Below are 21,999 nucleotides of genomic sequence, written 5' to 3'. Positions count from 1 at the left end.
GGGAATTAAAATATTTAAAAATTCAGGCTGTTATGATTTCTCAAAATTCACAGGCTGTTATGGTTTTTAGAATTGAATCTGAGCAAACAAAAAACAAACATCATGAGACTAGCACACATTTCAAGAAAGTTTAAAGATATTCGGCTTTGGTGGCACGTTGGTCTCTTATTTTCTACAATACAGATCCTCATCTGGATTTCTAACCCTGGGCCTGCAACAGGCAGGTTGAAGAGGGCGAACTCGGGAGAGTTCGAGCATTTAAGCAGTACCTAATTAGCTGCTTGAATTCGCCTTATATAAATGTGTTGAGTTCAAGCTGTTTAGATATTGAAAATTAAGGGTTCGGGGCCTAAAACGTTAACTTTTTCTTTCCACAGTAGCTCCATTTTCACTCAGTTGCTGCATGCATAGAAGACAAGCCATAGTCAATATAAGAAAATAACTGCAGATGCTGGTACAAATCGATTTATTCACAAAATGCTGGAGTAACTCAGCAAGTCAGGTAGCATCTCGGGAGAGAAGGAATGGGTGACGTTTCAGTTCGAGACCCTTCATCAGACTGAAGAAGGGTCTCGACCCGAAGCCATAGTCAATAGCTGGTGAATGGAGATTGTAGCGGGGAACAAGGATAATTGTTTCCATTTTCCAATCTTTAATTGAAGGAAACCTCTGATCATCTACTACTCGATGTCATACAAATATTCAGACAATTTGATGACAAAGGAGGAGTAAAGGAAGGTGGAGGGGATGACGTGATAATTTCCAGCTATGTGGAAATCTAACAATAGTGCCAGAAGCATCGCACAGATTCAGAGCAGGTTTAAGGATGGAAACCTATGCGACAGGAAAAATAATTGCAAAGGAGGGAAGAGAGAAACTGAGCCAGGGGAAAGGTTTTCTGTGTACAACTTGAAAGGAGCTCAGCCAACGAAATCCTTTATCTTTGGTTGATCATGCGGAATGGTGGCCAACTGTATGAAACCCATTGACCACTCCAAGAGGAAGAGGAATTGGAAAAATACCCCAGTATGTAAAGCATTGGCGTATGGTCAGAACCTGCATGCTGGGATTCAAACATGCAGTTCTGGAAATGATAGAGAATTAGAGTTGAATAGTCCTCTCCAATCATGGCAGCAATTGCAATTAGATCACAGGAATACTTGTCTGTTTATAATAAATACAACCGGCTGAAGCTTTTTTTAAATTTATTGATATACATAAATTACAAAAAAAGCAAAAGTACACACATGTACATGTTTTAATTTTAAGACAGATTTTCAGACTGCACAAGTATATTAGACAGAGCACATACTGTGTAACAGCAGGCACCAGCCAATGCATCACCCATCTTTAACACCACTGATATTAGGTGCCTTCTGGAGATGCTATAAATTAAAAACCTAGCTGTACCATAATGAGAAACAGTTCAGGAGTCTGTCCTGAGGGTACAAAACCAGCTATCAAGAGGTTCCCTTCATGCCCAATGTGTACTGCATGTGAAAAGAAATGAGTAACCTATACACGACCACACTGTACAGAGTTTAGGATGTGACCTCGTGCCTATTCCCCAATCCCACCAGATTCATCAAGGTGTTATTCATTTTGACCCATCTCATGCACAGGAATGCAGGAACTTGGGATATGAAATGATTGCTCGTGCTGTCAAGTAAAGCTGGCGTTAAAATAAATGGCTTTCAGCATCCCCACTGTAAAAGAAAATGTTCCATCGCTCCTCCTGCATAAATAAAGTTACAGCATAGAAACGGACGTGTGGTGTGTTATTACCTTCACAAATCAGACATGAGGATAGCTTAAATTGTCATTGCACACACATGAAACATTAATAATGCCGAGCTGGTTAATTCACACATAAATGCCACCACTCCAGAATCACAATTAACAACACATTTGTAAATTAATTCATAGTTTATAATGTTTTTCAATACATTCTGTTAAGTCCAGTAGTGATTTTTAGGGCACAACCAAAAGCAAAGTAAAAAATCCACTTTCAGCTCTCTCCTTATTCTCCAGGTGAAAATCAAGAACAACAGATGTTACAGCAACCAGCAGTGCCATAGAGCTATACCATCATAACAGCACCATTTATATTACTAATATATACTAGGGAACTGGCCTGGAGAATTGAAGGGTGCTTAACAAAGCCTGTGGCAGTGGGTATCATAGAGAAGGAACTGCATTTGTACTTTTCCCTTAATTGGACATTAATAATTTTGCCATTCATGGGGTTCACTGGAGTAAAAACAGTGAAAAGATAGAAATGCCTAATTAATGTGGTTTCATCATAGCTCCTGACAAATCACACTAAATGGCATTTATTTCTACTTACTAGTACATGTACGCTTGCATGTTGAAGGTAAGAGGGTCTTCTGTACGTGTCCCATTGTATATTACTTGATTTTCAATTTGCTACAAAATCTACTTCACAGCATAGCTACATCAAGCCACTAGTATCTCGAGTAGAAATGCAGCCCAGGTTCCCAGCCATGGTTCCTGGTTATGTGGAGATTGGGATATTTACCTAATGTAACAGATCCCAACCAAACAGAGATCTTGTTCGGAAGATAGACACAAAGTACAGGAGTAACTCAGCGGGACAGGCAGCATCTCTGGAGAGAAGGATTGGATGATGTTTTGGGTCGAGACCCTTGCTCTCCCACATACATGTAATCAAAGCAAAAACATTTAATTCATCAGGTCCAATCCCTCTGCGCACCACCTTCAATCTCCTAGTGTTGTTATAAAGTTATTTAATCTGGAGGTAAGTCTTAAAAAAATCCGTCCCTCCCCCTGCAGTTAATCACGCAAAACTCCAGAAAATTGTCAATCAAAGGACATTGGCACAAATGTGCATACTTAAACAAGTGTCAAAACACAACAATCTCACATAACAACGGTTTAGGATTTTCTTTCAATAATCTAAGATGGGTTGAGTGGAGATAAGAAAATGCTTCACTTGTGGAGACAGGAAACACTTCACCATTGACGAATAATTAAGGAAGGATGCATAGCCTGGACCTCTTGGAAAGTAAACTCTGTCAGGTGATTGAACCAGAGGTTTTAACAGAGTGCACATAAAGCATGGGGAACAGTAAAACCAGAGGCCTTCAATATATATACACAAAAGAAAAACCAAGAATCTAAAGCAGTAGTTTAAAATAAACTTTTTTTCACACAGATAATTGTGAAAATATGGTACCTGCTATTACAGGGAAAATTGAGGTGAATAATTTGGACATATTTAATGGGAAAGATGTGATTGAGAAATGTTTGGGTGACAAAAGATCAATGAGAAAAGATTGCAGGATCTCTGAGTGCATCATTAATGTCAGCATGGCCTCTCAGGATCAAACAGACTTTTTCTATTTGAAGTCACGGCAATTCTGCAAAGCCTCCAGGCACAACCAACACCAGAGCAATGTGTGTTTATCGGCACACCTCAGATTTCCCTATTCAAATATATCATGTTAGTCAATGCTGTACCAACCCAATCAAGGAACTCCAATGAATGGTATCCAGTGAAATGTTTAACCCCATGTTTGTGGGAGCTACCACTTCCTGTATTTTTAAATTTTCATATGTAATAATAATAATAATAATATAAAAACCATGGTAAAAGATAGCCTTTGGAATCATCAGATCAATACCCCAGAGGAATCCATGTGTATCTGCTTAGGGACTACATACCACCACCACTATTCAACAGATTCCAACTATTTTCAATGGTACAATATTCAATGAGCACTTCACATGCAATCTGACTTCACTGTCCAAATTGTGCCCAATTTTGTCTCAGTGAGCATACAATGATTCCCAGGATTCGAGTGCTTATGGCAAAAGTGCATATTTCTGAGCCATTCTTGGCTGTACTTGAGAAGGTAATGATGAAGGGCCACCTTTTTTTGAGCAAAGCCAATACTATTGAGGTTCTCAAGATTTTGACTCAGATATGAAGATGGAATTATGATAAGTATCCAAATCAGAATTCCGTCTCTTCCTTGAAGGGGAAAATAGAGGCCTTCTCACACTCTTGGGGGAGATGTAAAGTCACAGCATTTGTTTGACTACAATGGTAACAGTGTATGCTAATTCAGCTCAAACTCTAGTTGTCACAAAGCATAAAGCTGAACAAATGCTTAATGTTCTGTGAATTTGAATATATCAAAACATAGACCTGTTAACTAAGTCTCGTGCTTTCCATGTACATTCTTATCATGAACTATTAAAGACAAAAACAAATTTATAAATACAGAACATTAAAATTCTACTTTTCCTGGGTACTGAGGGAGCAGTTTAGAATTAAGCTGTGCCTTGTTCACAGAGGAATACTTTTTGTTTCCAGGCAACAAATCATTAAGGACAACCAGTAGATTAGGCTAATATAAATTTACAAACATTTAAAATCATCATTAAAGCACTAACATCTTCCTTAAGCCATAGTGCTGTGGTGTAAAGAATAAAAGGAGAAAACACACAGTCCTGGAGCAGTGTCCATTGAAAACGGATACAATTTTAGGTTGATGAACTTTAATGGGACATTTAATTAAAAAAATTACAATTTCCTTTCTCTCCGTGTTAACAGCTCAGTTTCTCTAGCTCTTTATTTCAGATTTCCAGCATCTGCAGCATTTTGTTTGTGTTGAAGCTTCGTTCGCTCACTATCCTGTGCAGGGCTTCCACAGCTTTCTTATGTACAGCTTGTATATAACCTGACTTATGTACAGCCTGTATATAACCTGATTTATGTGTAGCCCGTACATACAGGCGAGCATTTGGGAGACTGTCAAGATGGATTTGCTGGCTGCAGACATCTTCTGCTGTGTGGGAACTCAGTTTGCAGTTGCAATTCCATCTCGTGCAACCAAACTCTGCCTTAACCTGGGGAGCACCAGTGTGTCGCTGTGCAACATCTTACTCTATTATTTTCTATCCTTAACTTACATAGAATATTCTTCTATCCTTAATTCATATAGAATATAAAAAAATAAAACAGACTGTTATCCCCATATGTGATGGACAAGCTAACAGATTTACTCAGTTAGCTTTATACATCAATATATTTAATTTTGTTATTACATTGATTTATTTTCTATCAACCAACCATCTAACCTATTCTTAGTTGATTTGCTCCATGATTCAACACCAACACTGGTAGTGTATTCAATGGCCTACAACACCTGACTCTTGATATGTAGTTCTTATGATTAAATACATATCCAGAAGCAGAGGATTTTGGTATTCGAGGAATCTTGAATACATCCACTTCAAATTCCTTCATAATGCTTGCATTTGTTCACTGCAACCTGATCATGCTTCCAAAAGCCATTACCAAGGAGTGTAAATTAGACATCCAGCAACTACATTCCCACAATTCTTAATTAACTATCATTTAGAGACCATAAAACAGGCTTGCTGTTATTCTGACCAACTGCACAACCTGAATGAATGTACGTTGTATCAAAGACGCCCTTTCCTCAGAAAACAGTTGCCACAAAGGTTTTAGAACATGGCAGAGGAGGTACATTAAGCTCACACTGTTATGTTGAAACAGGATGAATATGTCTGGGTAAAACAAAATAATAAAACTATCATAGGAACCTGCTGTGTTAGGGGCTTACAAACAGGAACAATGTCATATGTTTCTAAAGCAGAAGAAGAACCCCTCTCCATGTTGTGATGCAGAGAACGAAGTGTATCACATTTAATTTATATTATCAGTAACATTTAAGAAAAATCATAAATTATTTTGCTGTGAATAGTTATTCATAAATATCACTAATGCAATTGCAAAAAGAATTTTCACTGCACAATGCAGAACAGTCAGGATTTTCTGCACAAACATTATCAATCATTTTACACCCTAAACATTGGTAGTATTAATACAAGCTCATGATGAAAGAAATCTCAATATTCACCTGCCTTAATTAGTACAGGACCACCTGTCCTACTACATCACATGCTTTTATTCCAAATGAACATCATGCTCTTTCTGCATGAAAGTTCAACGTCCAGAATTAGTCTAAACTTCCTTTTGAAAGAGCTACAGGGAGAAGGCAGTTGTTCACTATCATGGAGTCTCAGAGTTCAATCCCAAGTCCATAACCCCATGGGTTAAGCTTCATTTTCTGCAGTGATGGGCATCTTGATTATTTTCAATAAATTCCAGATCTTTTTCTTAACCAATACTCTGCAAATATTTTCTGTTCTTGCCATGATTTTTATTTTGTTCACAGCATGTGTGTGTCTTATCCATTCAGTCCTGGTTGTTTCAAACACCCGCCTGCTGCAAAGAGTGCAGGGAATCTCAGAGTCTGAAGCTAACATCGAGCAATGCTGGCTCTTCAACTTGCCTTTTCTAAGATGCCTGGGCATTTCCAGAAACGTCGACAAGTTGACACTGGCAAGCTGAACCCTGGACTGTTCTGTGCGGTCATACTCTGAAGAACCTGCTGCAACCACACACCTCTCACACCCTCTTCCTCTTCCCTCTCCGATTCATTGATTGCTGTGCAGTCAAACACTCGGGCAAAATAGCAAGCAAGATGTACAACAAAGCCAAACATTACATACCTGCTTGAAATACTTTCCCATTAAGTCCCAAATTATTTTGCTGTACATGATCTACATTTGATGCAGTTTGATTGCAAGCAATTTCCTCTTGGAAAGATCTCTTTAATCAAAAAAATAATTGGCTGTAATATATAAAGCAAAGGAAAGGAAAGGAATGCAGAGAAACCAGCCGTGTTGTAGTTTGAGAGTCCCTTGTCCAGACTTGATTCATGCTATTGAAATTGAGAAGGGTCTTTGTAATCATGAAGCTGGCCCTCGTTGGGTTTTCTTTGGGGTACAGGCCACAGGCACAGCATCAGCTGAAGGCAGAAAGTGGAAAGAAGCAAATCCGAATGCTGCTCACAGCAACACAAGAGAGCACACCTTTCCCTTGTTGCTCCTTACACCACCCCACACTCAATTTACAACACAGCAATCACAATATGTTCCTGATTTTTGGTAGTGAAAGAATTCAGAGAGGTCTGACCATGTTCCCTAGCCTTCCCTTAAAAGACAATATTTCTTCACCAACCCCGTTGAATTTTCCTCACGGTTCCCACCGCAGCAAGGTTCCAGCTGATCACCTTGATTTGACTCCTATTAGCACGATGATGAGAATCACCACTATCACAAAGAGGATCACAATGACCAGCATCTTTCGATTCTTCTTCTGATGTCCCTCGGCCTGTAAAGTTAAATATTACACCATACGGTTTAATAAACTTACATTCACAGCATCCTACACTTCTTCAAGTCACATAATTCTATGCATCGTGCCTCCAACAGCTTTTCAATAAAGCCACACACTCACTTAAATATTGAATGGAGTCAGGATCAGCCTTATGGTTTGATGTTAGCAAACCAGGAAGAACATAGTTCCTTGAAAGCCACACACTCCTGAATTTTAAGGAGTGACCCAAATAGACTTTTGCCTCCACCTTCTAATTAAATCGAGTTAGTGATTAGTTGGCAGTCGGTTAGGCAGGCAGACCTGGTATATCAAGCAGTGGGCAAGGAGTTGAGAGGGAAGGAGCAACTGAAGATTGCAGAATCTAATGGAACTGATTGGAATGGAGAACATCAGAGGCGTGCTCTTGGCAGGAACAGAGGATCTGAATTGCTGGTGTGCCAGGAAGGGTGGACACGTGGTTAGGGCCAGGAACGGGAGAGGGGGTGCATAAAAGATCTGACACAATAGGGCTGAGGGATTGGAGAGAAATTAGAAAAAAAGTGGCTTGAGTTGGAATGAAATGCACAAGGCTTTGGCTATGTGGATCGATAAGAAGGGTTAATTCATAATAAAATGTCATAATATTTTAGGGTGTCCAGTCTCCTGAGGTAGTTTAATCAAGATCGGGCAGGGAATTGCAGATGGTCCTTTTCTCCTTTTAATTCCAATAATTTGAGAAAAGTGGTCATACAACGCAACATTTCCTATGGTAATTCATCCTGAGGTACAAGGCCTCATAATATTATTTAAACAACCATCTTTGTAATTCAGATGGATTTCTGAAAAAGGGTCTCGACCCAAAACGTCACCTATTCCTTTTCTCCCGAGCTGCTGTCTGACCCGCTGAATGACTCCAGCTTTTTGTGTCTATCTGTTTAATTGAAGCCACTGATTTTAAGAAAAATTTGGAATTTACTCCACAAGACAAAATCAAAATTATGGAATTCCCACAATAGAGAGAAAAATAGGCAAAATTAATGGCAATGTAACAAAATGTTGGGCGTCTTCTTTTGCTGGCCCTCGAAGTCAAGAACAATTTATTCCACTTGAGTTCTATGATGCTAAAATGGCTGGTGATGTTGCTGGTTGTTAGAGCACAGTTTATCTAATAGTTTCCATTATGCTCATTACACAGAGCTATATAAATACTGCTTGACAAGTAACTCTGGCTCAAACTGTCATCCAAAGAGTCTTACCTTCTGGAGTTGCTGCAAGCCTTCTTCCGTTTTAATACAAGATTGTTCGACATTGTAATCAATTTGATCCATGATGGTCCCCTAAAGTGGGTGTAAAAGAATGAGATAGCCACCAGATTATTGAAGCTTTTGTCATAACAGTCAAGTGATGCATGCTCTGTCACAGTTTCATGCAACCAATGCAACAAGCGGGCTAATGGGAAGTGCAGTCTCCAAAAAACATCTTTCTTTTTCAAGAGAGAGTTAGATTTAGCTCTTAGGGATAAAGGAATCAAGGGATATGGGGAAAAAGCAGGAACGGGGTACTGACTTTGGATGATCAGCCATGATCATATTGAATGGCGGCGCTGGCTCGAAGGGCCGAATGGCCTACTCCTACACGTATTTTTCTATGTTTCTATAGCAATGTGTTGAAAAACAATTAATAAATCAAACAGATTGGGAACATTATTTCCATGGAATGGCTGATTTTGGCAGCGATGTTTGCCACTTCCATTCTGCTCATGACTCTTAATTGGACTTCCCGACATCAGATCCGCCTGCCTTTCTCATGGGAGAATCTTCTAGTTGCAAAAGGGCCTCATTTTTAAATATGACTTCAAATTACCCACCTGTTCCACTATCATGGTCGCCAGTTCTCTGAAGATTTCATTCAAGTCTGAGATTGACTGCACGATTTGTCGAATCTCCTTCTCTCGTTCTTCCACCACCAGAGTATTCTCTTCCACCAAAAGTAACTGGTCATTTGTAAAACCCTGTCAGAACAACTGAGAATGAATAAAAAGCCAGTACATGAAACTTAAAGTCCCAGTTTGTAGTGAGAGCAGATCTCATCCAAGGCCTGCACTCAATTGTCCACTGCCTTCTCTAGAGTGTGTATGAGAGAAACTAAACATGCAAGTTGAGTACTAATAAACCACCTTTCTTAGTACTAAAGGTAGTACTTTCTTTGGTTGCAAGAAAGACTTCTTTCTTACTCAGAAAATACGCAAGTTATGTACGTAAGACTATCTTCCAGCTTATTTAAACAGAAACGCTCTGGAGGTGGTATCAGCAGGTGTACACACATAGGCACTGCTTCTACCAACACCACACTCATTAACACAAACTGAAGATTCATCCAAAAGTTAGCACTTTTAGCCCAGTTCACATTGAGCGACTGAGCATTCAAGACAATGCTAAAATTCACATCTATTCTGACAAAATAATGAGTTATCCAAAATTCTGAAGGTCGGACTTTTGAGCATATTTCTCCAGAAGCCGCAAAGTGCATTACCTGAACCTACATTTTGATGATTTAAGTCTTTGTAAACCTGACCGACATGCTAACACTATGGAACATTACACACACTGCCTGAATGACCTGAATAATTATTACAATGGCCACACCAACCCACTTATTTATAGCAGCTTTATGCCACCACCTCAGCTTTCTGTTTTCAGTTCCAAATGCGTAGGACAGGTGCCAACTGAAGACAAGTTGTTTGGGATTTGCTAAAACCTGATCTCACGGTGACCACAATTTTACTGTATTTTGTAAGTAGGCAGGTTTTGCAAAGCCAACAGCTCTATTTTCACAGCATCTCCAGCGAGGCAAGAAATCAAAACTGGATGATTGCAGAGTTCATCTCAAACAACATAAAAGCAGCTATTTAATGTTTATGAAAACTCCATCGTTGCACAAACCCTTGTCACACAGGGTCTCTGTCATGGCACTCAAAGGGCTGTGTCAGCTAGTGTTGCTGGCATTCTCTCCTACTTCTCACTAAAGTTGCAGGCAACTCTCATTCAAGAATCTTGAATATGAAACTCAAGCCAACACGGTTCATTACTGAGAGAATGCTGCATTGGCAGAGTTTCCATCTCTCAGTTGAGGCATGCAGGAAGACCCCATCTGTTCTCTCACGAGCGCAACAAATCCTACATTTTGGCGTTTTGGCCAAGTTTACCCTTGAATTGCTATATGCAACTTTGCTGGGCTCAAATTAGCGGCTAAATTTACATAATTACAACAATGTAATTAAATGGCTGCAAATTGGATTGATCTTAGGGCCAGCACACACAATTAACTGAATCGCCTCCTGTGGTGAAAAAAATATTTAAAAATATTTAGGATTTAGCATGTTGTAAAAGGAATAGGAATGGTGTGCCTAAATCCAAATTTATCTCTTATACACTCTACGGAAGGCAGTGAACAATTATGAGTGCAGGCCTTGGATGAGATTTAAGAGTTAAAAGTTAATTGTTAAGCTCAATGTAAACTCGTTGATTCTTACATAGAGCATTTTACAGTCACTTCTTATACAGACACTCCCCGACTTTTGTAAAGGTTACATTTCATAAACCCTTACAAAAATCAGATTTTTATGCAAGTCAGAATCATCTTAAAACTAGGTAGATATAAAGAACTGCAGATGCTGGCTTTTATACAAAATGACACAAAGTGTTAGATTAACTCAGCGGAGCAGCCAGCATCTCTGGAGGACATAGATGGGTGATGTTTTGTCTGGACCTTTCTTCTGACTGATTCTGTCTGATGAGTTACTCTAGCATTTTGTGTTGTTTCACCTTAAAACTAGGCACCTACCTGCACTGACGAGCCCTTCTTCACCAGCCGCTGCACTGTCTGGTTGACACAGCTGTTGTAACGGCTCATGTCGTAGGCCTCGGCTGACAGAGCATGCTTCAGGCCACCGACACTGACAGGATGTGCTCAAACACCATGGGGCCCCCTCCCCTCTCTCCAGCTGCTGCTTCTTCCCGTCAGCCATCGCTTTGTCCGCTTCCCCCCTCCACAGTCACCTCCTCCCACTTCTTCCCCACTGTCGCCGATATAATCCATCTTGGAATATGTCGGTGACTCCGAGGGAGGAGGAGGAGATGGCGGTGGAGGAGGGAGCGGCGGAGCGGCAGAGTGGATAAAATGACAGCCAGCAGGAAGAAGCAGGAGCTGGCGAGAGGGGAGGGAGCTCCACGGTGACCAAGCGTATCCCCTCAGTGGCAGCATCCTAAAGAAAGTGTTGTCAGCCGAGGGTTGCGACATGAGCCGCAACAACAGTCGCGTCAACCGGACAGTGCAGCGGCTGGTGAAGAAGGGCTCTCTGCTACACCCTATGGAAGATGTCGGCGACTCAGCCAAAACCTCTCTCATTCTCACTCGCCTTCTCAATGTCGCACCGACAGTGGCCAAAACCAGAAGGACAGAAGCCCGGGCAACACTTTTATATCTATAAGGCGGACGGGAAGTTCTCCCCATCCTCCCATTTCAATAACACGGATCATTCAGGAAACGGGATCACCTATTGTGAATAGTTCATGCAAGTGTGAGTTTACATAACATGCCTATTAAGTAGGTCGGGGAGTGCCTGTGTAAACTGAACTCAAACACTCCACCAGTGCTGGTGGGATTTGAATGATTAACCTATAGGCCCACCTTGTCGTAAAGGGTGTTGTCTTCAGCATCATCCATTAGCGGCACCGATGTGTCAAAAAAATGTTTTGATCGTTCTTCTCGATTCTTCAAACCTATGGCATAAAACCAAAATCCTGTTACTGGAATTGACCAAGCCAGTAAAACAAAAGAGAACATAATGACGCAACTCCAAAGAACTTTGGTTAGGCCGCATATGGAGTATTATATGCAGTTTGGTCGCCCCATTATAGGGAAGATGTGAAGGCTTTGGAGCGTTGGTTTACCAGGCTGCTGGATGGATGGACTGTTTTCTCTAGAATATCGGAGGTTGAGAGGCGATTTGATAGAAGTTTATAAAATTATGAGAGGCATAGATATGGTAGAGAGTCAGAACCCTTTTTTTCCAGAGTGGAAATGTCCAACACCACAGAGCTATAAGAGGGGCGAAGTTTAATAGAGATGTGAGGGCAAGATTTTTTTTTTACATACAGAAAGCAGTGGAGGCCTGGAACACATTGCCAGAGATGGCAGTGGAAGCAGATACTAACATGGTAGTTAAGAGGCTTTTAGATAGGCAAATGCAGGTGCAAGGTATAGAGGAATATGGATCATTTACAGGTAGATGAGATCAGTGTAACTTGGCACCATATTTGATACAAACATTGTGGGCTGATGAGCCCTTTCCTGTGTTGTACTGTTCAAAGTTCTATGTGAAATTAGGGAAGACATTTTGGAAATGGTTGACCTGAAATATTCTCTGTGGAGCCGGAACTGTCAATATTTTATGTTAGTGACTTTCACTAAGACTGAAAGCATTTCTGCACATTCATTTGCTGAAATTTTCAGAATTTATATTTAACATTTCCTGCAAAGGCATTTTATTTGTGTGGAACCTATTTCATCCATTTGCTGAATCAGGACAAGGTCATAAAAATGAGCACTCCAGACTCCCCTTGTATTCTTCTTCATGTACAGTAAACCCTTGTTATAACGGACAATGGGGCGGACATGGGGGTGGTAATGGTGTCTGTTATTGCCGATTGTCCGTTGTAACCAAGTACGGTTTTATCACTATATGTGGTTGAAACAAAGAACCATATTATGGTTAATACACAAAGGGATGCAAAGTGCTGGAGTAACTCAGCGGGTCAGGCAGCATCTCTAGAGATCATGGATAGGTGACATTGAGACCCTTCTTCAGACTGATTCAGTCTGCTGAGTTATTCCAGCACTCTGTTGTTTCACCTTCAAACTAGGCGCCGATGCCGCTGGTCTGCACCAGCGAGCCCTTCTTCACCAGCTGCTGCACAGTCTGCTTGAAGTGGCTGTTGCTACGGCTCACGTTGTAGTTCCTGGCCGGCAGCGCTTTCTTCAGGCTGCCACTACTAACAGGTCACATTCGGTCACCGTGGAACTCTCTTCCCTCTCTCCCGTCACTTTGTCCTCTCCCGATCCACCACCTCCTTCTCCCCCGTAGTCTCAACATCTTCCAAAGTGGAATATGTCCGCAACTCCGGTGCAGAAAGAGCAGTTAGTGATGACTGAGGAGCAGAGAGGCCGAGTGGACAAAGTGATGGCCAACACAATGAAGTGGCAGCTGGTAAGAGGGGAAGGAGCCCCATGGTGACTGAGCGCGTCCTGTCAGTAGCGACGGTCTGAAGAAAGCGCTGTCGCAGGGGCTATAACCCGAGCCGCAAGAAGAACCGTGTCAAGCGGACACGGCGGTGTGTGAAGGAGGGCTCGCTGGTGCGCCTTGCGGGCTGGCGTGCCACCAGAAGCCGGGGTTGGTGAGAGGGTGCAAGCCGGGGAGGCGTTAGCAAATCCATCCGCTATATTCAAAATCGTTATAAAGGGGTCCATTACAACAAGGGTTTACCACATCCCCATCTCACCCAGAGAAGCTTAGTATTTCCGAGATACAAATGCTGGTGTCATGCAATCCCTCACCTGTTCTCATGTGCAGTTGAGCTATACATGTCGGAAAATCATTCTACTGAAAAGTGCTGCAGAGACAAGCTTATTATGTCGTTTGTCACCTACATACACACTCTACAGAAGGCAGTGGACAATGAAACATGCAGACCTTCGCTGATATTTCCTCCCCACTCCAGCTATATCCAGGGAAGTAAGAAATCAGAGGATTTCACCATAAGGATAAATCTCCAGACATGCCTCATACCAGATGTTATTATCAAGTAAAACACAGCAATAATTGTGGGACTGGAACACACTATAACCATCATTCCTACAGATTTTAATCAAAGCCCCAACTTTGCTCATGGAGTCGTAGTGAAGAATGGAGCATCAACATCAAAAACAATGTGGTACCACCATAAGGAAAACAAAGCACTGTAGTAACTCAGCAAGTCAGGCAGCATCTCTGCAGGGAATGGACGGGCAGCGTTTCTGTGGAACCTTTGTAAGCTAGACTAGTGTGAAATCCCAAAACAGCTGGTGCTAGAAAATCTGAGACAAAGAACAGGAAATGCTGGAAAGGCTTGGCAGGAGAGAGACAGAGAAAGATCCTTCATCAGAACAGCTCTGTCAGGGGGACCTCTGACTTCAGGTGTTTGCTCTGTTTCTCTTTCCACAGATGCAGCCTGATCTGTTGAACGTTTCCAACATTGTCATTGGCTGGAGCAGTATGTTTATTTCTGGACATCAGGCTTTAAGTAGCTTTGGAGAGGATACAAAGCAGACATATATGAATGGGTGGATAAATAAAACTTCAGTGGAGAGATTAAATTTGTTTAGATTATCTTGCCTCATGGCAAAAATTTAATGGACCAATCACATGATGGTTCACTGGCAAGAGATCAGAGATCTGCAGCAGGGGAATAAAGATATTAAATAAAAGCAAAAAACAGTTGTAAAGGTGAGGGGCGCTTATAACGATTGTCCAAAAAAAAAATCACCACTGTCAAAGATACCTCCTGAAGACAGAATATTTTAGTTAAGAAAGCAGGACAAATTAATTTGGAGTCTGCTTTAGGATTCAGATGCCTATAAATTCATCACCAGTCCGCAGTAATAAATATGGTGCACAATGGTGACAAACAATACCACCTGCTGCTGCGCAATGAGTTTAGTGCTGCAGATGAAAGACGTATTTCACAGCATTTGCCAATGCCAATTTACCTTGGAAATTATAGACAATAGGTGCAGGGGTAGGCCATTCGGCCCTTCGAGCCAGCACCACCATTCAATGTGTCATGGGTGATCATTCTCAATCAGTACCCCGTTCCTGCTTTCTCCCCATACCCCCTGACTCCGCTATCCTTAAGAGCTCTATCTAGCTCTCTCTTGAATGCATTCAGAGAAATGGCCTCCACTGCCTTCTGAGGCAGTGAATTCCACAGATTCACAACTCTGACTGAAAAAGTTTTTCCTCATCTCAGTTCTAAATGGCCTACCCCTTATTCTTAAACTGTGGCCCCTGGTTCTGGACTCCCCCAACATTGGGAACATGTTTCCTGCCTCTAACGTGTCCAACCCCTTAATAATCTTATATGTTTCGATAAGATCCCCTCACATCCTAAATTCCAGTGTATACAAGCCTAGCCGCTCCAGTCTTTCAACATACGACAGTCCCGCCATTCCGGGAATTAACCTAGTAAACCTGTTAAAATGGTTAAACTAAATCAAAAAAAGAGCTCACTAAAGCATTTTGCCTGCCCGTCAAAAGCTGGGCTAACATAATGAACCTCAGCCAATTTTTAGTCTACAGGTGACATTTGGCCATGCCTGTATTCTGAGACGAAATACCAGTGAATAGCATCCTTCATACTGTTTTAGAAAACATTGTTTGCACTTCACATAAGGGGTAAATTACATCCAAGAAGTGTTATATGGATCAAAGAACATAGAACATGCATTCTGCATTCTATCAGCAGTAATACAGTAGAGGAACAGACACTTCAGCCAAAGATGTCCGCATTAAACAGGATGCCAAATTCTGCCTGCAGATGCTCCACATCCCTCCATTCTCTACATATTCACGTGCCTATCTAAAAGCATCCCAAACTGTTATTACATCTACTTTCACCACCACCAATGCACTCCAGGCACCTACTTTTCGCTGTGTTGAAAAAAAAACTTTCCCCGCACATCCCCTTTAAACTTTCTTCCCCTTACCTGAAGGTAATATTTGACATTTACACCTTGGGAAAAGCATTCCACCCTTTCTATTTCTCCCACAACTTTATAAACTTCTCTCAGGTTTACCCTCAGCCTCTGACGCTCCAACATTCCCCCATCTTGGAATGCTTACGTTTGAGGTAAGAAGACTGGGCATGTCGAAAGTCGGTTGACAGATCCTGAAGAGCTTGTGCAAGAGAGGAAACAACATTTCGGAGGACCCGCTCTTCCTGCTCCGTGCAGCTTCGTCCTTTGCTCTGCAGGTTCTGCACCGAGCGCTGACACCTGTGGAACATCTATAGGGGAACAGGGGACAATGGTAGAAGAGTGAGGACATCCAATTCACCTCACACAACACACAAATCACTATCGGAAAACATTTAGATTTAGAGATACAGCGCGGAAACAGGCCCTTCGGCCCACCGAGTCCGCGCAGCCCAGCGATCCCCGCACATTAACACTATCCTACACACACTAGGGACAATTTTTACATTTTACCCAGCCAATTAACCTACAAACCTGTGCGTCTTTGGAGTGTAGGAGGAAACCGAAGATCTCGGAGAAAACCCACGCAGGTCACGGGGAGAAAGTACAAACTCCGTACAGACAGCACCCGTAGTCAGGATCGAACCTGAGTCTCTGGCGCTGCATTCGCTGTACGGCAGCAACTCTACCACTGCACCACCGTGCCGCCCGATATCTACTTTATGCTCACACAATTATGGCTCTACTTATTCTTTGGCTCAATTATTGAAGCATGTACATCGGAATATGAATACTCTATTGTCACATGTGACTAGGCACAGGGAAATTCTTTGCTTGCAGACACGATGTATACAAATAGCGGCCACCTACAGCGCTGACAAAGTTACAAAGCAAGCCGGCTCCCCCTTATGTCCCCCCCCCCCCCTCCCTTTCTTGAAGGCAAGGATTGTCTGTTATTTCATAATTTAAACACTAAAACTTGCCATTAGTAGTTGTTCAAAACAAAAATGTTGATAATGGAGCTGATTCCAAAGGGATAATTCCCTTTTTTCTATCACACTGTTTTTGTTATAAATATTGTTATATTACAGGAAGCTTTGGTAACCTCAGTGGAAATTATACAGAATTTTAATTCATTCTGATGCGGTGAACACACCAACAGTTAGTTTGTAGAAGCCCTCATATCTTATGACAAAAAAGAACATTTCCTTAAAGCTTTCCTTAAATCGTTTGGGAAATATCCCATTTTATGATCCTTGCCATAATATCTAGGAAGGTCCTACATTCAAGGACTTCCAGCGTGCAAGCTATAAGTACATCAAGCCAGGTCTGAGAATTAAATTAAACAAGATAATCACCATGAGTGACTTATGGGTACTGCCGATGAAACATGTGCATCTCACCAACTAATAAATGGCATCATTGAGAAACACCAGCAGCAAAATAAGTGAATTGAGGAAAAGCACAGGTATTGGGAAAAGGAATATGATACATAGAAATGATGATTCCACATGTGCAGATGTCCAAAACCTCTTAAATAGAACATAGAACAGTACAACACAAGTTCGCTTCACACTGTCTGTGCTGAACATGATGCCAAGACCATCTCTTATGTATCTGCACATAATCCATATCCCTCCATTCCCTGCATATCCGTATGCCTACACAAAAGTCTCTTAAATGCCACTTTCGTATCTGTCTCAACCACCAACACCAGCAGCACATTGAAAGCACCACCATCCTCTCCTTTAAACTCCGCCCTCTCACCTTAAAGCTATGCCCTCTAGTATTTAGATTTAGAGATACAGCGCGGAAACAGGCCCTTCGGCCCACCGGGTCCGCGCCGCCCAGCGATCCCCACATTAACACTATCCTACACAGATTTCATTTTTTGCCTCCTGGGAAAAAGGTTATCTGCCTGTCTACCTTATCTCTGCCTCTCATAATTTTATATTCTTCTATTAAGCCTCCCCACAAACTGGCATTCCAGAGATAACAATCCAAATCTGTCCAACCTTTACCTGCAGCTAATACCCCCAAATTCATTCTGGTAAACCTCCTCTGCACCCTTTCCAAAGCCTCCACATCCTTACTGTAACGGGGCGACTAGAACTGCACACAATGCTCCAAATGCAGCCTAAACAAACTCCTATAAAGCTGCATCATGACTTCCTAACTTTTATACTCAATGCTCCAACCTATGAAAGCAAACATTGACTTTCCAATTGAGGGGTCATATTGTGCTCCCTTATCTTGCCTCCTAAGGTGCAATTAATTAAAGTAGGCCTAGCCTATCCCCTCTTAATTGTTCTTGTGTATCGCCCACCAAAAATGCATAAGGACTTCATCACCCAATTTGCTGATCTGATTTCTAGCATTTTGCCCAAATTTGACCGGATCATGATTCTTGGTGACTTTAACATTCATGTTTGCTGTCCCACTAAGCCTCTTGTGAGTGAATTTATGCACCTGGTTGAGTCCTTCAATCTGACTCTTCACACCACGGGACCCACTCACAAGTTAGGCCATACTCTCGACCTAGTGTTATCGTCCGGATTCCCAATCTACAACATTGAAACTACTGAGGCCTGTCTATCGGACCACAGCGCTATCATTTTTGACGCATCTCTGCCTTTATCTCCCGCAAAATCTCATCTCCCTGTTCGCTACTCCCGCGACATAAATTCATTGACTGCCAGTAAATTCTCCGAGGCTCTCACAGCTGCTCCCAACATCTGCACTATTGAGGCTTCTCCCCCCCATCTCAGCACTGAGGATCTCACCTCTTTATTTAATATCACTTGCTCTTCCATCCTGGATTCTATCGCTCCCCTTAAAATGAAAAAGCCTAAGCCCAAAGGTCGGCCTTGGCTCAATGACACCACCAAAGCCCTAAGAAGGGAGTGCAGAAAATCAGAACGGAGGTGGAAATGTGACAAGCTTCAAATTTCCTTCGAAATTCTGAGAAACAATCTTCTCAAATACCAGGAAGCAGTAAAGTCTGCTAGAGCACAATACTTCTCCGACCTTATTTCCAAAAACTCTCATAACTCCAAGGTCCTATTTAGCACAATTACCTGTCATATGTCCCGCCCCCAGTACCAGCTTAGTTGGGTCCCCTACTAAGTGCGAAGAATTCGCTAAATTTTTCACCAGCAAAGTTGAGAACATTAGAATGAACATTTCCCCTCCCACCCGTGACCTAGCTGTCTCACTAGTCTGTTCATCTAAATTGGACTGTTTCCAACCCGTCACTCTATCCTCCCTTGCAAAGCTTGTCTCCGCTATGAAACCTGCAACCTGCCCCCTTGATCCTGCCCCCACTGCCCTTCTGAAGGATGTCATTGCAATAGCCGGTCCCAGCATCCTCTCTATTATCAACAGTTCTCTGACCACTGGCACTGTTCCAACCTGTTTCAAGCACGCGGTGGTCCAGCCCCTACTGAAAAAACCTAACCTAGACCCCACCTTGCCTAGCAACTACAGACCCATTTCCAAACTGCCATTCCTGTCAAATGTCCTTGAAAAGGCAATTCTAAACCAATTAGTGCCCTACCTACACCAAAACACCATCCTGGAAAGTTTCCAGTCAGGTTTCAGAGCCCACCACAGCACAGAGTCTGCCTTGTTGAAGGTACACAACGACCTGCTTCTCGCCATCGACACCGGCGACTGTGCGATCCTGCTCCTTCTCGACCTCAGCGCAGCGTTCGATACAGTGGACCACACCATCCTTATTGACCGTCTCCGGTACGCGGTTGGCATTGATGGCACTGCCCTGAGCTGGTTCGCTTCGTACCTCAAAGATAGGAGTTTCGCCATCAACATAGGCAGTTATTCCTCTGCTCCAGCTAGCCTCTCCTGCGGAGTTCCACAAGGCTCCATCCTAGGCCCCATTCTCTTCTCTCTTTACATGCTCCCCCTTGGCCAAATCATTCAAAGGCACGGCATTTCTTTCCACTGCTATGCCGATGACACTCAGCTTTACCTCCCCCTGAAACCCAACAACCAGTCAAATTTAAACAGCCTCTTACACTGCCATGAGGACATAAAATGTTGGATGGCACAGAACTTCCTCCAATTAAATGAGAGCAAGTCTGAGGTCATCCTATTCGGCCCCCCCGACTCCATCAAATCGATAACAGGCAGTCTTGGAAGCCTATCCTGCCTAGTCAAACCGCATGTCAAAAACCTCGGCGTGATATTTGACTCTGCATTAAAATTTGACAAGCAAGTCAACGCTGTGGTAAAAGCCAGCTTCTTCCAACTTTGTACCATAGCTAAAATCAAACCTTTCCTCCAATTCGACGACACAGAAAAAATAATGCACGCTTTCATTTCCTCCCGCCTAGACTACTGCAACTCCCTATACACTGGGATCAGCCAATCTTTCCTGTCCCGCCTGCAACTGGTCCAAAACGCCGCAGCTAGACTCCTGACGGGTACCCGTAAAAGGGACCACATCACCCCGATTCTGGCCTCTCTCCACTGGCTCCCTGTACGGTACAGAATCAACTTCAAGCTCCTCCTATTCACGTATAAAGCCCTAAATGGACATTCCCCCCCCTACATCAAAAATCTTCTAACCCACCTCTCTAACTCCAGGTCCCTCAGGTCGGCCGACTTGGGGCTACTCACTATCCCGCGGTCTAGGCTTAAGCTCAGGGGTGACCGCGCTTTTGCGGTTGCAGCTCCTAGACTGTGGAACAGCATCCCTCTCCCCATCAGAACTGCCCCCTCCATCGACTCCTTTAAGTCCAGGCTCAAAACCTATTTCTACTCCCTAGCGTTTGAGGCTCAACTGTTCTGTATGTGCTGTTAGGTTTGCGTGCTACTGTATGTTTCATTTTTTCCTTAGTACCTAATCAGATGTACAGCACTTTGGTCAACGTGGGTTGTTTTTAAATGTGCTATACAAATAAAATTGACTTGACTTGACTAAACATTTCCTCTCTGTCAAAGCTGCCTCGGTATTCCCTACCTGAGTTATTTCTTGGGTGGTAATCTCTATCGCGTGTTCTTCAGCAATGCTGTCATCCAATGTCGGTCGGTTCAAATACTTGTCATGTAAACTTGCAAGCTCCTTCATCTTCTGCTTTATTCTAGTGATATCAAACTGAATCTAAAGGGGAGAGAGAGAAAGGAAATACACACATCATTAAATGTTAACTCACAGCTGCTCATCCTGACAGATCCCTCTGTTGATACATGTACTGATGTGAACTTTCCAAAATAGGTTTCCACGCCGCTGACATACTGAAATAAGCTTTAGCAAATGGTATTTTATACGATTGCCAAGATAGAATAACTAACTCTTCTCGTCCTGTGTACAGCTTACAACTGTTGACCACACCATTCTCAAATATCCCCCTAGTGTTCAGTTACGAATATTCTTTCCTATCCACCCAAAGTTACAGTATATATATATATTTTTTCATTCCTGCACTATTATATCCGAGATCCCCAGATTCATTCACTGCCTCTCTCGTTACTCACCTGCAATGTCATATCATAATTCCATATCATAATTCACAAACTGACCAGGTTCCATCAGTGCTGGACACTAGTTCTGTCCCACTACCACCATCTCCCTCACTCTTTCCAAAGCTTCAAGTTTGCCTTGTGTGACAAGCAACAATTAATAAACAAAACCTTGTACCCTAATTATGAGGAAGGTCTAAAAATTGCACCCTCAGCAAACACTATTCTCACCACCATTCCCATAAAGACCCTCAGGCCTCGACTTGGATCGAAATAGAAAGAATCATAAAAAGAAAGACTTTCTCCAATTATGAAAAAACGAATGAAAGCCGATGTGGAGCCCTGAGAGGCTGAGACAGGAAAATTCAAATGCGAAATAAAATATGGATATGCATAATTACCCCAAACATTAAACTTTTTTGTTTCACAACTTTTTGTGTAGCACAGGTATTTGTATCTTTTCCACGGAAGCCAAATAATCTACCAGATAT

At 42.3% G+C, this 21,999-nt stretch overlaps 1 protein-coding gene across 4 annotated transcripts in view; it reads right to left on the bottom strand.

Annotated features, from left to right (window-relative positions):
- Window positions 1–1,188: 1,188 nt before the first annotated feature.
- The window catches only part of stx16 (syntaxin 16), a 41,886-nt gene continuing 21,075 nt past the window's right edge, over window positions 1,189–21,999 (bottom strand). For all 4 annotated transcript variants that reach the window (XM_078418663.1, XM_078418664.1, XM_078418662.1 and 1 more), the window contains 6 exons: window positions 21,009–21,149; window positions 16,176–16,338; window positions 11,927–12,018; window positions 9,105–9,248; window positions 8,494–8,574; window positions 1,189–7,252 (listed from right to left, as the gene is read on the bottom strand). In XM_078418663.1, the coding sequence (XP_078274789.1) occupies window positions 7,148–7,252; window positions 8,494–8,574; window positions 9,105–9,248; window positions 11,927–12,018; window positions 16,176–16,338; window positions 21,009–21,149 (726 nt within the window). In that variant the 3' untranslated portion in view covers window positions 1,189–7,147. The remainder of the gene's footprint in view (window positions 7,253–8,493; window positions 8,575–9,104; window positions 9,249–11,926; window positions 12,019–16,175; window positions 16,339–21,008; window positions 21,150–21,999) is intronic.

Source organism: Rhinoraja longicauda, chromosome 22 (assembly GCF_053455715.1).
Source record: "Rhinoraja longicauda isolate Sanriku21f chromosome 22, sRhiLon1.1, whole genome shotgun sequence".
Classification (NCBI taxonomy): domain Eukaryota; kingdom Metazoa; phylum Chordata; class Chondrichthyes; order Rajiformes; family Arhynchobatidae; genus Rhinoraja; species Rhinoraja longicauda.
Note: the sequence above shows the minus strand (reverse complement) of the source record. Positions and strands in the feature narration are given on the sequence as shown.